At 36.4% G+C, this 14,636-nt stretch overlaps 1 protein-coding gene across 1 annotated transcript in view; it reads right to left on the bottom strand.

The window, feature by feature from the left end:
• The window catches only part of USH2A (usherin), a 790,488-nt gene that overhangs the window by 737,531 nt on the left and 38,321 nt on the right, over positions 1-14,636 (bottom strand). Inside the window, exon 3 of the mRNA XM_060088664.1 lies at positions 854-986. Coding sequence (XP_059944647.1) covers positions 854-986 — 133 coding nt within the window. The remainder of the gene's footprint in view (positions 1-853; positions 987-14,636) is intronic.

Genomic DNA, 14,636 nt, shown 5'->3' with positions numbered 1-14,636 from the left:
AAGGGGGAGGGGAGTGGGAGAGGGTAGGAGTTGGAGTTTGGGGTTAGCAGATGCAAACTGATATATATAGAATGGATAAACAACAAGGTCCTACTGTAGAGCACAGGGAACTATATTCAATATCCTGTGATAAACCATAATGGAAAAGAATATATAAAAAAAGAATGTATATATATGTGTGTAACTGAGTCACTTTGCTATACAGTAGAAATTAACACAACATTGTAATCCAACTTTACTTCAATAAAAAATAAATTTTTAAAAAGATATAGTTTATTACATAGTGTTCTTACTTTAAAAATAAATGATAGAGACATTCTAATTTTAAAGATTCCCTGATATAGTGGGTTGAATAATGGCCTCCAAAAGATAAGACTACCTGCAACCTGCAACTGTGAGTTTATTTGGAAAAAGGGTCTTTGCTGATGTAATTAAGGATCTTGAGACAAGACAGTACTGGATTAGGGTGGGTCCTAAATCTGTTCACAAGTGTCCTGAAAAGAGAAGGGGAAAAGGCCAGGTGAAGATGGAGGCAAAGATTGAAGTTATACAGCTACAAGTCAAGGAACACTAAATATCGCCAGAAGCCACAGAAAGAGAGAGGCATGGAATGAATTCTCCCTCAGAACCTCCAGAAGAAACCAATGCTGAATCCTTGATTTCAGACTTCTACCCTCCAGAACCACCAGAGGATGAAATCTGCTTAATTAAGCTGCCACCCAGTTGGTGCTAAAGTTACAGCAGCCCTAGGAAACAAATACACCTGGGTATTTTAAAATATTATTTTTGACACAATTTTTAAGAAACAGTGTAATTGGATAAAATAAATAATTTTCTGAAGTCAGACTCTTACCATTTAAGCTCTGTCCTATTTGCATAGTACCAGAGGCAAAATCTGTAATTGAACCACTTAGAGTTCTTGCATCAAAAGCTGTATTATCCTCTTCCAAACCATTGACGAAGAAACTGATTTTTGTCTGATATACCTGTAAGAAATTATCACCGTTATTATTTTGATTGCATAACCTTTTATTTTATAATAACTACACTTCAGCAGGCTTTCTCAAGTTAATTTCCTACTTCTCCACTTCCTTCAGCTGGAAGGACTGGAATTTTATTTTAATGGCTTAATGATATGTCCTGTGTTTGTACATCTAGATATAAACCTATATGTTATAGTTTTGTGCTGGGGTCATATCTACCAGGGTATTCACAGGTATGCATAACTGTTTGTCCCATATATTTAACAGCTCTGACTGCCATGCCTTTGTAAGTCTTTTTGGAGACATGTTGTTTCTTTAGCTACTAGTTAAATTTGTTACAGTCATATTTGGAAACAAACAGAAATGAACACAAAAGGCAAAAATATTCAAAACCAGATATACCAAAAATGCATTACATATGGATATAATTCAGTTTAGGTTGCTAGTACAAAAGGCTCCTTATAAACATTTACTTTCTTAGGTGTTGGTATCTAGTCTGTAATTTTCATCTATACTTCTCTAATATAGAATAACATAAAAAACTGCCAATCATGTTCTAGGCTAATTAATCGGGCAACCTAACAACTCTCTACATCAGGGGTAAACAAACTTTTTCGGTAAACAGCCAGAGAATAAACATTTTTTTATTTGTTTGCCAAGTGATTTGGTTTTGTGGTCCAAACGGTCCAGGTCACAACTGCTCAACTCTGCTGTAACAGGAAAGCAGCCAGAGACAACATGTATGTGAATGGGCATGGATGTGTTCCAGCAAAACTTTTATAAAAACAGGTAGCCAGCCAGATTTGTCCCGTGAGCTGTAGTCTGACCACCCCTGGATTACACCATAAAAAGTTATGAAATTTTTGTCTGTGTTGATCCCTGAATAGTCAATTCAATCAAACTTTTATGCAGATTACTTCATTGAGAAATTTAATGCCTTGTAGTTGAAGGTCAGATGCTAACATTTTAATTTAAAAATATCAAATCATAGCATTCAAAATGAAATTCTATTAAAAGAGCCTTACAAAAATTGACAAAAATAACCATCCTCTGATATATTTAAATCATATGATTGAACTCTTTTCAAACTGCTTCTCAAAAAAAAAAAAATAAGCACGCACACACACACACACCTAGAAATTAACATCATAATTTCTTGGCAAAATCAATTCTTCAAAAACCTATTCAATATGGCTTTTATCCACGCTACCCAAACTGCTTTCATTTAAAACCTGCTTTCATGTTCTTTCCTAAACTCACTGACCCTGTGTCGCATTTTACTTAATTATAAAACAAAGCTTTAACATAAAGACCTAAAATCACACACTAGCTCCTCATGAACCTGGATATACACCACCACTGTGGCTTTTTTTTTTTTGCATCTCATTTTTTACAGCCTGTTACTGTCATTTGGTGTTTGACTGTTATCATTATAAAAGATACAGGCTTTTCTACTTTGTTATTTGTAGCATTATCTCATGTTTTACAACATCTTTGCGCAACATGCAGGCACATGAAATATAACTCGTGCAAAGTTCTCGATGGTATTAATGCATAAAAAAGAATGTGGCTCCATCTCTACTGTCTTTACCCAGCCAAAAGCTGATGAACAGCCAATTTTCCTTTATCACATTAGCACAGCCATGAGGGAAACACATTTGTTCTCGTCAGCTACACTAAAGATACTATTACCAATCTAACATATACATGTTTTATATCAGCAGTATTCTCAGAGCATGAGAGAGGCAACAATATATTAACACCAGCATGACAGTTTATTTAAGAAAAGAAAATTGTCTCTGTAGAAGGACAGAAGTTAGAAATGTATGGCTAAAGCTCAGTGTCACTGGTCTAATAAAGGTAATCATTCTTTGGCTTTCTTTATAGCAGGTAACACTCCTGTGATAGTTCTGTCATATCATTCAAATAAAAATGTTGTCTTGGGCTTCCCTGGTGGCGCAGTGGTTGAGAGTCTGCCTGCCGATGCAGGGGATACGGGTTCGTGCCCCGGTCTGGGAAGATCCCACATGCCGCGGAGAGGCTGGGCCCGTGAGCCATGGCCGCGGGGCCTGTGTGTCCGGAGCCTGTGCTCCGCAATGGGGGAGGCCACAACAGTGAGAGGCCCGCGTACAGCAAAAAAAAAAAAAAAAAAAAAAAAAAAAAAAAAAAAATGTTGTCTTTTACAAGTTTAAGTGCACCTTTATTTTGAGTCACATAGAAAGCATGCTTTTGATTGTCTGTATTCACTGTATTATATCTGTAGTCAAGAGTTCAGGACCTTCCTTTCTTTTTTCTTTTTATCAACTCATCACATATTTGCTTAGTAGAAGGATTCAGTGTCACTGCAGTGAATTTCAGAAGAGTGTTTTCACTTTACTGGTACTTAAAACATGATTAATGATGATCCCAAGTCACTGTCGCCTGTTTTTGCCACCCCCCTGCAGCCACCTTTTAATAAATAAGATTAAATCCTCTCTGGTGTTCTGTACCATGTTTTATATTCCAGGATCCTCTAGGCTACTTTGCAATTCAGGTCTGGGGCCCCAACACACTGAAGCTGTAACCATGATGGTGGTTCTTTGCAATAGCTCACCCTGATGATCCTCTTGCCAGTTATTTAGGGGAATAGGAATATACACGATGGAATTTCTCACCTGTGAAAAGAAAGCCTTCTCCTACAGTGCACTTCCCACCTATCTTTTTCTCCACCTCTCTGAGGATTAGAGGAGTTTGTACAGGTTTATTGGTGTGGCTTGAAGGAATGAATTGGCAAAACCAATAGCAGCTGTAGAAAAAGCCTTAACCGCCTTCATAAGACGTCCAAAAACATTTTGGAATGAAGATACAAGGGAGCAAGTCATTCTCCAGCCTTCATTCTCTCAGGGTTTCAAATTTTATTTTAGCCATTGTTTGGGGGAGTCAAATGTGGTGTCCCTGGGATAGGCTGTACTCATTCCTTTGAGCACAAGGGTGTAGTAGACTTAAAATACAGAATTCCTAACCATTCTCATGCCTGATTAGAGAGGAGCATAATTCAGAATTCCAGAAGGTCACACAATGGCTGAGAAGCTACCAAGGGAAAACATACAACCAAGTTCACCTTGTAACTGTCAACAATCACCCGTGCCACTGAAACGCCAAACGTCTGTTGCTAGGCTACTCCTGTAGGCCACCACCACCAGGAACAACAGCAAAGAAAAAGGAAAACAAAAAACTGCTGATTCAGGTTGGGAAACAAAAAGGCAGAGTACCTATGCTGACTTCCTCATTGGAGAAATAGTTTTATAGGTTTCCTGTCGCCAATATCCTCTGAATTTAAATTTAATTCAATACGGCATTAACCCAGCACCCACAGTGGCCCTATGAGTTACACCAAGAAAATAAAATCACTGTCCTTTTTCTCAAGGAGCTTGTAGGTATGAAACAAGAGTGATTTTAGCTTACTAAATAGTGTCTGAGTCACTACAACTGATGACGGTTGTCTTTTACTTATGTACTGAATCTTCGTGCAGTTAATGCAGTGTTGTCTTTTTTTATGGAGCTGCTTTGAGAAGTTACACCTTAATCCACGAATGTGTGGTGTATAAACTACTTTTGGACCTTCTCTGTGGGACTTGTCTTCCTAGAACCAACTTATAAGCCTCCCAAGAATATCAGTTTCATTAATGTGATGGGTCTCATTTTAAAACAAAATCATTTTAAGCCTTTTGAAAAACACCTTTTTCATAGATTTAACACAAAGTGATCTGGCAACAGATCGTGAATTCAAATTCACTCTCAGAAGATGATGATGGGTGATACAAATACAAAAAACATTTTGAATGCTAAGGATTTCAAACAAAAAAGAAAACCACTGTGATATGAATCTGAAGGGAAAACTTTATGGAGGAAAAAGTGTTTTGGACTTTCTGAAATAGAAATTGCCCTGAAATAGAATTTCTATTTCTAGGATAAAGAAGGATTTGCATAAAAGATTCAACTATTCCATCTATAATTTTTAAGCATAAGGAAGGCAATTTATTCTGAAAACTTCATAAGGTTATTTTAAAATATCACATGTATGTTTCATCCCCTACCTGAAAGCATGTGGAATGCCACTCTGCTTACCATCCCAAACCAAAGGCCTTCTTAGGTTTTCCCTCACTCATTCTATCCACTTTTATTTCTAACTGGTCACCAGTAGCCAACCTCACCTAACTGGTGAGGTTTCTTCACTGTCTGATGATTCCACAATGCTTAATTCCATCTCCATGTTTTAATTCAAGCTATTTCCATATGGAAATAACCTTGCTACTGCTTTTCATTTACCTAAGTTTTTAATATTTTTCAAAACATATATCTCAAGTCCTGTATCCTACAACGATCCTTTGTTGACTACTTCAGCATTATAAAAGTGCTCTCATTTATTGAAAAACTAGCATGTCAAGCATTGTTCTAAATTATATATATATTCATTTTTTTTTTATCCTTACAACAACCCAAGGCAGGTTTGGCATTATCTGCAAGTAATGAAATGGAATCACAGAGAATTTTTTTTAAAAAAGGTTACACTCTTCAAAGCCACATAGAAGAATAACTGGTTTCAGAGATTGCACCCAGCGAGCATTCAGAAATAACCACCATCTAGTTTATCAGACCCACCCATTGAGTTTCTTGGCTTTAACTCAACACAGTGATGATTCAGGCTTTGTATCAACACCTCCCATAATAAGAAGAGTAACAACTCCAATGAGCTATATAATCACTTGCCATTTGCCAGGCAGTGCACTGAGTGCTTTACTTATAGTATCTCACTGGGTTCTCAGATTGCCCCTCTACCGTGTTATTACCCCCAAAATGAGGACACTGAGGCTTACCTACTCCAGTATTCTGCTTCTGCAGACTTTGGGAACTCTTTCATCTTTGAACAGCTTTTACTACTATAAATGATTGAATTGAAAGATATCTCCTTATAACTTCAATTCGTAGGCCCCAGCTCTAATTATTGAGACTACGTGAAAAAAATCCAATCCCTTTTCCACACGAGAGTCCACACATATCATTTTTCTCCTAAGCCTTCTTCCAGATAAATGTGCTTAGTTTCTGTGGTGTTCTAAATATGACATGGTTCTGGGTCTCTCTCTTCTTAAAATGTGGCTCCAGAAATACTACAATCTCTACATGTGGTCTCTCGCCAAACTGAAATAAGATTATCACCTTAATATAATCCAAAACTGCATGCTAGATTTCATGACATCATACAACTAAAACTAACAAATTAAGTTGAGCTGACTAGTCACTAAGACACTAAGTCTTTTTTTTTTTTTTTTTTAACTTACATCACTGTTAAAGCATATCTACTCCATCCCATACATAGGCAGTTAGTTTTCTGGACCAAAGGACAGGAATTTATATTTATCTACATTCTATTTCATCTTGTTAGATTCAGCCCATTGCTCCAGGCTGTCAAATCTTTTTGGATGTTATGTCTGTCATCCAATGTATTTAACATCCTCCAAGATTTGTGTCATTTGCAAATTTGATGAGCATGCCCTACATGCTGGGCAGAAGCTCAATAAATACTAATTGATTGACTGACTAATAGATACTCCAAAAACGAAAGCACCAACACAGTCTACACTATTCTGCAACTGTAAGCAATAAAGAAAAGGCACCATTTTCTAACAGATAAAATATATCGTACAGGAATTCTTCACCTTTGTAAAGTAACCTTATTTACTAACATGGGTTTTTATAGAATCATATAATTATGAATAAATATGCCATTCTATTAAATATTTTCTATGCTATGTTTATACAAACAACATGAAAAAAAGAGTTGAGGTAATTGTTCTTGGAAGGTTGGTTTGGTAGAAATTAACCACATGAGTTGCCCACAAGTACTTGCAGTGTGCATGCATTCCCACTACTGGGCTGATTTACCGATAACATCTTATATCTCATTCTCTTTGTATGAAAGATGGCTACAGGGAAATGACTTCAGACACAGCTATATTCCTCAAGATTTTCTTGCTTGTTTTTGTTTCTTTTTTTCACTTCCCATGAGCTCATACATTTCATTTCAACACTCCTCTCCCTGGGCCCTTCTCCCTTCCTCCCTGCCCTGTTCATCCCCCCACCAGCTCCCCACCAGACCCCTGTCCCCTACAAACAGACTTTTGTTTTTTCCTCTCTGAGTAACTCAGACAAGCCAGGCCCTGGAAGTGATCCATGCCTAAGTGTACTACATTTTCACCCTAAGTATGATGCTTTGGATTTACTACTCACCCTTGACATCCATTACAGTTCTCTCTCCATATACTGTAACCTCCTAAGAACAAGCCTCCAACTTAATTAATCTCTAGAAATTTAACATAGGAATCTAAGTAGTTTTCTTTGTCCTATCTTGAGTAGATGTAAAACTCTCATGGCCACTTCGTCTGAAACTATTAAATTACTCTCTTCATGCCAAAAAAAAAGCAATTTACAAAGACACACACACACACACACACACACACACACACACACATATATATATATATATATAAAATAGAAAAATCTGCCAATGGTTTGATTTACTATTGATTTCCTAGGGAATGGGAATAGAGCCAGCTCATTTTCTGTAGATACTGTCTAGGAACATTTCATGCACAATTTCACATTTGGTACAGAGATGATCACAATTTTCTACACTCTTAATTATCTCAATGTATCATTAGTTCTTTTTTCTATGTAATCCATATGGAACAGATGACTTTGAAAAGATTATTAGAATTAGTTGTAAAACACCTTAGTAACCTTTTCAGCATTTTATATCCCCAAATCTGGAAGTTGTTTATTTGTTATGCCTACAAATTCCCCTCCTTAAAAAGTCAACTTCTTATTTTGTCTTCCATGTTTAGGAAGAAAATTGTACATCATACCCTTTATTTAAAACCATAGGTTTTTTGAAAATGTTTCAGTTGTTTGAATATTCAATGAGCACATTATAATATGCTAAGTGTTATGTTACATATAAAGCATATATAAAACACAGACCTTTTCTTCAAGGAGTTTGTATTCTGTAATGGAAACTGGCATATAAAAATATTTTCAATGCCAGGTAGGAAAATGTAATAAAATAAACATGAATAAAGTGCTTAGGGACAAAGATGAGAAAGAGAAAAATAATCTTAGAAGTCTTCTCTAAATACTTCCCCATTTCTCTCCTTCCCACTGTAGTGGCATTCCTATGAGCTGCCTATACTTGCGTTGCCCAGCTTCTCTTTTCCTATTTCCTAGTCTCAATTAGTAGTTTCTGGTTTTTATTACTTAAAAAAAAACACAACTCAATATTACAGGAAAGTTGCAGGAACAGTACAAGAAGTTTTTTCTGAAACATTTGAGATTAAGTTGCTGACTGATTTACCCATTATCCCCAAATACAGTAATGCATTTGGTACCAAAAAAAAAAGATATTCTCCCAAATAATCATAATACAACCATCAAAATCAGGAAATTAACACTGATACATCCTTATCACCTTATCCTCAGACACCATTCAAGTTTTGCCAATAGTTCCCAAAATGTCCTTTGTAGATTACAAACCCAGTCCAGGGTCACATGTCCAATTTAGTTGTCACAGCTCTCAGGTCTCCTTTGATGTAGAACAGTTCTTCAATCTTTCCTTGACTATCATGATCTTAACACTGTTGAAGACTACAGTCTAGCTATTTTGTAGACTGCCTCTCAATCTGAATTTGTCTGTTTCCTCCTGACTAGATCCAGGTGATTCAGAGATCATCTTATTACATCTTATGTGTTACATAATTTCTAATTGTTCCATTATTGATGATGTTAACTTTAATCTTTTGGATTAAGATGGTATCTGCCAGGTTTCTTTATGTAAAAAAACAAAATTTCTCTTTGCAATTAATAAGCATTTTGTGAGCAGATACTTTGGGCAGATATCCTGTTCTTTATTAAGCTTTCATTGCCTGCATTTACTTAACTGTATCTGTATGGACTCATGAATCCTTATGTTATTCAGTGGAATATAATAAATGCACTCAATATGTATTTCAGTGCTCAAGTTATTCCATGTTTAGACAATGAGTGACCCATACTTCCTTGACCTGACCCTGAAATCAACCATTTCTCCAAGGAATTCTGGTTCCTTAAGTGACAAATGGTTTAGAAACAAAGATTCAGTGCCGTATACACATCCTATTACTCCCACGCCCTCCCACTCCCTCTTAGTGGACAGAGGTAGAGAATATGAAGATAGAAAGATAGATTAGATTGATATAGACACCTACACATTGACTTATATAGTATTTCTATGTCTATCCATGTGTGTGCGTATATATATATATATATATATTTACGCACACACATACATACATGAAATGGGACTACACTGATAATTTCAATTCTGATCCAATACTCTAAGTTTCATTCTAATTTCTCTTTTCATACTTGTAACTCCCTTCTCTGAAAGGGAGAAACCTGGCTCCCATTATCTTCAATAACATACTTATTTGATTAATTCTCTTATACATAACCAAAATCCAGTTGCCATGGCCAGATACACAGCCCGAAAGAGACCTCTTCATCACACTTAGGTCTTGACACCTGTGCCAGGCTACTCTCTCCATGAAAGCATTCCTCCAGCCACTCAAGCTCGAACACGTCAACATTTTGATGCCAGCTGCATCACCACAACTCCCCTATCACGGTCACCAGCAAACAGTAAATTCCTAGTTTCCAACTTTCTTGAACCATCAGTGGCATTGACAGAGCTGATCATTCCCCCCTCCTTGAAATACCTCTGTCATTTGACTGCCTGTACATCAGACTCTCATAATATTCCCCTTACCCCTCAGGCTGCTTCTCTCAGTCTCTTTCAATGGATCCTCTTGGACCTGTAAATGCTGAAGTGCCCTAGGATTCAGTCATTCGATCTCTTCTCCTTTCTGCTTATAAGTAAGTACTCCCTTGATAACATCACCTTGCCTCAATTCTTTATATACCATCGTTAGGTTGATGGCTTCCAAATGATTATCTCTAACTCATACTTCTAATCTAGACCGTATACCCATCTTTCTATTCAACAACTCTTCTTGGAAGAGTATTAGATCATTCAAGAACATTTATGCCCCAAACCTGTCTTCCACAGCCTTCCCCACCTTGGAACATTGCAACTCCCTTCCTCCAGTTGCTCAGCCCAAAACCCTTAGGGTCCTCCCCCACTTCTCTCTGTCCTTCACGCCTCTCACCCATTCCATCAGCAAATCCAGAGGCCCTCCTTTCAAAATATAACCAGAATCCACTCACTGCTCACCACCTCTCTTGCTACCACACTAGCCCAAGCCCACTCTTCCCTAGATTTTTGCAATGGCCTCCTAACTGGCCTCCCAGATTCAATCTGTGTTCCCCTTCAGTATATTCTCAAGACAGAAGCCCAAGGATTCTTGACAAAAGCCGATTATGTCACTCTTTTGCAAAAGACTGTAAATGTTTTTTTTTTTCAATTGAAGTATGGTTGATTTACAATGTTGTGTTAGTTTCTGGTGTACAGCAAAGTGATTCAGTTAGACATATATATTATATATATATATAATCTTTTTCATATTTTTCCCATTATGGTTTATTACAGGATATTGAATATGGTTCCCTGTGCTACACAGTAGGACCTTGTTCTTTATTTTATATATAGTAGTTTCTATCCACTAATCCCAAACTCCAAATTTATCCCTCCCTCACCCCCTTTCCCCTTTGGTAACCATAAATTTGTTTTCTATGTCTATGAGTCTGTTTCTGTTTTGTAAATAAGTTCATTTGTATCATATTTTAGATTCCATGTATAAGTGATATCATATGGTATTTATCTTTCTCTTTCTGACTTCCTTCACCTAGTATGATAATCTCCAGGTCCATCCATGTTGCTGCAAATGGCATTATTTCATTCTTTTTTATGGCTGAGTAGTATTCCATTGTGTATATATGCCACATCTTCTTTATCCATTCATCTGTCAATGGACATTTAGGTTGCTTCCACGTCTTGGCTATTGTAAATAGTGCTGCTATGAACACTGGGGTGCATGTGTCTTTTCAAAATTAGAGTTTGCTCAGGATATGTGCCCAAAAGTGGGATCACTGGATCATATGGCAACTGTTTTTAGTTTAAGGAACCTCCATACTGCTTTCCATAGTGGCTGCACCAATTTACATTCCCACCAACAGTGTAGGACAGTTTCTTTTTCTCCACACCCTCTCCAGCATTTATTATTTGTAAACTTTTTGATGGCGGCCATTCTGACCAGTGTGAAGTAGTACCACACTGTAGTTTTGATTTGCATTTCTCTAATAATTAGCAATGTTGAGCATCTTTTCATGTGCCTCTTGACCATCTGTATGTCTTCTTTAGAGAAATGTCTATTTAGGTCTTCTGCCCATTTTTCAATTGGGCTGTTTTTTTTGTTATTGAGTTGTATGAGCTGTTTATATATTTTGGAAATTAAGCCCTTGTCAGTTGCATTATTTGCAATTATTTTCTCCCAGTCTGTAAGTTGTATTTTCATTTTGTTTATGGTTTCCTTTGCTGTACAAAAGAATGTAAGTTTGATTAGGCCCCATTTGCTTTTATTTCTATTGCCTTGGGAGATTGACCTAAGAAAACATATTGGTACGATTTACGTCAGAGAATGTTTTGCTTATGTTCTTTTCTAGGAGTTTTATGGTGTCGTGTCTTATATTTAAGTCTTTAGGCCATTTTGTGTTTATTTTTGTGTATGGTGTGAAGGTGTGGTCTAACTTCACTAATTTACCACATGTAAACCAATGGGTTTTTACACTAAGTAAAAGTTCTACAGATTTCTACCCAATCTGTCTCCTTGCTACCTCTGGCTTATCTTTTATTAGTATGCCCCTGTGCTCTCTGATCTAGCTACACTGTACTCCACAAACATCCCAGGCACCTATTTTCCTCAAAGCCTTTGCATTTTCTATTTCTTCTCCTTGACGTTGCTTCTACAGACACCTGATGGCTTATTCCCTCATCTTCTTCAGATGTTTCCTTAACTGTCATTTTAGCAAAACCCCTCCTAATACCCTATCTACAATTGTAGCCTGATCCCTGCTAACTCCCTTCCCTATCAGACTATTCTCTTTACCCACATCAAACATATTGCATATTTTATTTATTTTTCTGTTTTATTTAGTCTCCTTTTCCTGCCTAAAATCTAAACTCCATAAGAAGAGGTTTGCCTTTGTTTCCTTTACTGTTTTGTTCACTATTGTTCCCTCATTCCCCAGAACGGTAACTAGCAAATATTAGGAATTTATTAAATCTTCATTGAATGAATGAAGCTTCATCTAAACTAAGGATTGAAGGATTAACTAAACTAACTTGAAAGATTAATAGAAATTAGCAAAAGGCAGAAGTGGTAGAAGATAGGGAATAAGTGAGTTGCGGGAAGGAATACAGAAAACACAAGAAATAAGAAAATGGAAAGAGACTTATAAGTTATCCCAAGCCTTCCATGTATACTGATCAATCCTTTTTTTAAATTATTTTCTTTTCAATGTGTTGAATTTAAAGTCATCTTTCTCACTTTTCCCCCAAATCTTTTCCAGATTTTTAAACCTCTTTAAATTATAAAGTTGCATATAACTAGGTCAAATCATGCCTGAAAATGTTGGACGCTGGATTCCTGTTTATACTTTCAGGGAGTAAGACAAAGATGTGAACTCACTCCTGACCCAAAGTCCGAGGGTCAGCAATGAAGCCCTCAATATGTAGATGAATATATAGGAAATCATTTCTGTGTACAATCCAAAAACTCAACCCCATGCCAGTATTCAACTGATATCTTAAAGATCCTGAGCAGTAATTTGTAAGTTGAAATGGAGTCCTGCTGTATAAATAAAACAGAAGTAAAATGCCTGCTCCCACTCTGCAGGAGTTACTCCTACTAAAATCATCAACAAAGGTGGAATATTCCATTAAATAATTAATGGATTATTAATTTTACATTCCTAAAAGAAATGCATGCTTTTCTACAAGTACCTATCATCCTATCATTGTGTGTCCTTTTAATTTTTTTTGTTTTTATTTTCCAGCTCTAGGAGTACTGAGCAAAATTTATTGAAAATGTGTCTCATAAACTAAATGAAGAAGAGCCATTTTAGGCCAAAGGAAAAATGTGAATCTCTTTAACCTCCTTTAGAGAACTATATCATGAAATCTGATGTGAATTGCTTTATCTTTGAAGACACTCTAGAATTGAGAATAAGGTCTTCATGGTGACCCTTGTTTAAAGGGGGTGCTCTCTGCCCTAAAGCTGGTGAGACAGTAATTGTCTAAGCAGTTTTTTCTTCAATCAGTAATGGAGAAGCACACACATTTAATTTGGTTTAGACAGAAAAATGACGGCAGCAAATAGGCATTCTTTTAAGGTAAGGATTATATCAGCCTTAAAAACAAAAGTAGCTATTTATGGGTCAAATGTAGAACATTCAGCAAAGGTTCCTGTCTTTTACCCCTTCACAACAAAAAAACACTAAGATTGTGTCATCAATTTGGGCAAAATAAATGAACGCTTTTATTATCATCTGAAGAATTTCATATTAGCAATTGGATTACCAGATTCAAGTGGAGCACTTGAAAATAATATTCATTTTGTCTTTTTATAATTCACATTTATACAGTCCAATTCTTACATATTTCTTTCCAAACCATTTTCCCCCAGGTAAGCAGCAGCTGTCAAAAAAAAAAAAAACCTCTAAATTTGGTGGTGTATTTGGAACAGTTCATCTCTTTCTGCAAAGCCTGGATTAACCTTCTCCAAAGGCTGACAGGCCCCGGGATCGTGAGACCCAGGGTAAATATAACAGGTAGGAGAAATATTTGCGTGTTGATTTAACTTGTTAAAGAGAATAACAATGAGTTTACAACTGCTTCCAATATATTTTTAGAAAGAGCAAATCAAGAATGAAGGTGACTATTAAAGGGTAAAACAATTGAAAGGTTAGGGGGAGAATTGCTAAGTTTACAATAAATAATTTAAAAATCAGCATAATTCCACTGTCTCCCACACCATATTTATTGTTCAGGATACTTCACTAGTGTTTTGTTATCTCCTAATACTTGTAAACAATGGACGTTTGTAAATTACTGTAACTTTCCATTAAGTATAATTAGGTAGTCGTTTACCTCTCCTTCCACAAATTCACCTTTGAATTATAATGTTTAAATACTCAATTTAGGTTGAGATTTTAGCACTTCTGAGACTTTTTTCTAATACAGGTCGTCAGGATGAAGGGATGTAGGGTTAGCTAAGTCTTTATTGCCACTCAGATCTCATATACTGCCACCTCAGAGAGTCCTTTAATGCACAAGCCAGCCTAAATAATCACTTAGTAACTTTCTATCATGTTATCCTACTTTAATGAAGTATAACTTTTCTCTCAATATATTTATGATTTAGATTTTTTTTCCTTTCTGCATCCATCCCTCATCCATGCATACACACGCGCACGCGCACACATGTGCACTCACAAAATAACATCAGCTCTAATCAGGTCATCGCATTAGTCCCAGCACTAGCACAAAACCCTTCTAATTCGAAAGCATTTCTTTCCGCAACTTTAACATAACTGTTTCTACTCTCTGCGATTTTTCCCCATCCATTC

The sequence above is a fragment of the Mesoplodon densirostris genome, chromosome 2 (genome assembly GCF_025265405.1).
Source record: "Mesoplodon densirostris isolate mMesDen1 chromosome 2, mMesDen1 primary haplotype, whole genome shotgun sequence".
NCBI classification, from domain to species: domain Eukaryota; kingdom Metazoa; phylum Chordata; class Mammalia; order Artiodactyla; family Ziphiidae; genus Mesoplodon; species Mesoplodon densirostris.
Note: the sequence above shows the minus strand (reverse complement) of the source record. Positions and strands in the feature narration are given on the sequence as shown.